At 49.7% G+C, this 2,882-nt stretch overlaps 1 protein-coding gene across 1 annotated transcript in view; it reads left to right on the top strand.

Annotated features, from left to right (window-relative positions):
* Positions 1–1,258, top strand: part of LOC122546824 (RAS guanyl-releasing protein 4-like) — a 3,905-nt gene extending 2,647 nt beyond the window's left edge. Inside the window, exon 2 of the mRNA XM_043685447.1 lies at positions 766–1,258. Coding sequence (XP_043541382.1) covers positions 766–1,049 — 284 coding nt within the window. The 3' untranslated portion in view covers positions 1,050–1,258. The remainder of the gene's footprint in view (positions 1–765) is intronic.
* Positions 1,259–2,882: the final 1,624 nt, after the last annotated feature.

The following is a 2,882-nucleotide window of genomic DNA, read 5'->3' as shown; positions in this document are numbered from 1 at the left end:
CTGGAGTTTGCACATTCTCCCCGTGTCTGCGTGGGTTTCCTCCAGTTTCCTCCCACAATCCAAAGATGTGCAGGTTAGGGTGGATTGGGCGTGCTAAATTGTCCCATAGTGCCCAGGGATGTGCAGGTTAGGGTGGATTGGCTGTGCTAAATTGCCCCATAGTGTCCAGGGATGTCCAGGTTAGGGTGGATTGGCCGTGCTAAATTGCCCCATAGTGTCCAGGGATGTCCAGGTTAGGGTGGATTGGCCGTGCTAAATTGTCCCATAGTGCCCAGGGATGTACAGGTTAGGGTGGATTGGCCGTGCTAAATTGTTGAAACTTTATTGCTGGAACAGCACAGCGGGTCAGGCCCCGAAACGTCGAATCTCCTGTTCCCTGGATGCTGCCTGACCCGCTGTGCTGTTCCAGCAATAAAGTTTCAACTTTGATCTCCAGCATCTGCAGACCTCACTTTCTCCTCGTGCTAAATTGTCCCACAGTGCCCAGGGATGTACAGGTTAGGGTGGATTGGCCGTGCTAAATTGCCCCACAGTGCCCAGGGATGTCCAGGTTAGGGTGGATTGGCCGTGCTAAATTGTCCCATAGTGCCCAGGGATGTGCAGGTTAGGGTGGATTGGCCGTGGTCAATGCACGGTTACTAGGGTGGGATTTGTCAGTGTGGGCTGCTCTTTGGAGGGTTGGTGAGGACTCAATTGGCTGAATGGCCTCCTTCCACACTGTCGGGATTCTCTGATTAACCATTCCTCTCCTCTGTTGCCCTCCAGATGACCGTGGGAGGCTAAAGAACAGGCTGCTTCCTCACATGTTCTTGATGATGCACCAGTGGTATCTGCCATCAACTGAACTGGTGGGAAAACTGCTCCAATTATATCCTTCCAAGGGATTCTGTCTGAAACCTGGCTCAGTTAGCCCTGGGCTCCCCCGATCCTTGGCTTCCGTCTGGGACATGGCCAGCTGGGGCTCGGGGAGAACGTGTTTGACCTCGGCACCTCTCAGGTTTTTCTGGGATCCTTCTCCCATCCCAAGCAATTCCTCACAGCCCCCATGACCCAAATACAAGCCTCTCCTCCTCCTTGTGGAGAACAGCCTCATTCCCAATTGCACGAGGGGGTACATTGGGACAGTCAGAGGGAGACGGGTGGGATGTGGATAACAGGTCAGCCATAGAACAGGGACAGGCACAGGCAAACACACTCTGTGTATGCACACACACACACTCAGATTGTTAGACACATGCACTCACACACACACACTCAGTTACAGACACACACACACTTACAGACACACACACACTCTCTCACCTTGTTACGAACGCACACACATTCAGTTACAGACACACACACACTCTCACATTCAGTTACAGACAAACATTCACACACACACATTCAGTTACAGACACACACACATTCAGTTACAGACACACACATTCAGTTACAGACACACACACACTCACACTCAGTTACACACACACACATTCAGTTACAGACAGACACACACACACTCTCACATTCAGTTACAGACAAACATTCACACATACACATACTCAGTTACAGACACACACACACATTCAGTAACAGACACACACACACTCACACTCACACTCAGTTACACACACACACATTCAGTTACATACTCACACACACTCAGACACACATTCGTATTCCGTTACAGACACACACACACTCAGATTCAGTTACAGGCACACAGTCATATTCAGTTACAGACACTACATTCAGTTACAGACACGCTCACACGTGCACACTCACATGCAGTTCCAGACACACAAACTCAGTTACAGACAGATACGTAGACACACACACAGTCACATTCAGTTACAGACACAGATTCACGCACACACTCTCATGTGCAGTTACATACATACACACACACATAATTCACACAACACACAATGCACAAACGCTCACACACACGTTCACTCACACACATCACACTCACAATTCACTCATATATGCACAACACAAACATACTGACACGCACACACAAAAACATACACATGCTCATACACACACTCACCCACACTCATGGACACACTCACACACACATATGCCCACAGACACACGTGCACACTTTCACACACCCACTTAATCACTTGCACACTTGCTCATATGCTCACTCATTCACACTCACAATCACACACTTGCTCATACACACCACACTTACACACAATCACACCATTCTCACACACACATGCACAAATTGTTAGATATTCCCTCTCTCTCTCTCCCAAACCTGTTCTCTCCCTGTCATCCACATCTGCCCTCCCTTTCTCACCAACAGCGCACTGTCTCTTGTACTCTCTGCTTCAGACTGTCTTTCTCCCACACTCTCTCTCTCTCTCCTTCCAGTTCACCAGCCCTCACAATCTCTCTCCCTCTTTCCTCTGGTCTAGTTTTTTTCTCTCTCCCTCTCGCATTTACTCTTTCGCATTCGCTGTCACGGGACTGTAACCTCCACCCACCCACTCTGCCCACCTCAGCTGTGCACTCTGCCATGGTGCAGACACGTGCACACACTCACACTCTGGGCCAACAGTCTCAGGGCAGTCAAAGCCACATCCATCCCACACACTGCGGCCTGTGACAGCACTTCACATGCGGTGTGGGTAAGGATTGAAACTGGGATGAACTGTATTTTATGAGCACACTGGGTAAAGAACAGATCACAGTGTCAGTGGTGTGGATCAGACAGCTCATCACAGACCCAAGACACTGTCCCTCAAATTCAGCTCACCTTCAGCACGCTGTTAAGTAATGGAAGCTGCAACTTCCCAGAATGCCGAGCGTGAGTGAAACCACTCCACAGAAAAAGGTGGGAGGGGAGCTTTCCACTGTATCTAACCCCGTGCTGTCCCTGTCCTGGG

Source organism: Chiloscyllium plagiosum, unplaced genomic scaffold, assembly GCF_004010195.1.
Source record: "Chiloscyllium plagiosum isolate BGI_BamShark_2017 unplaced genomic scaffold, ASM401019v2 scaf_6650, whole genome shotgun sequence".
NCBI classification, from domain to species: domain Eukaryota; kingdom Metazoa; phylum Chordata; class Chondrichthyes; order Orectolobiformes; family Hemiscylliidae; genus Chiloscyllium; species Chiloscyllium plagiosum.
The sequence above is the reverse complement of the archived record's forward strand: the minus strand, read 5'-3'. Positions and strand labels throughout refer to the sequence as shown.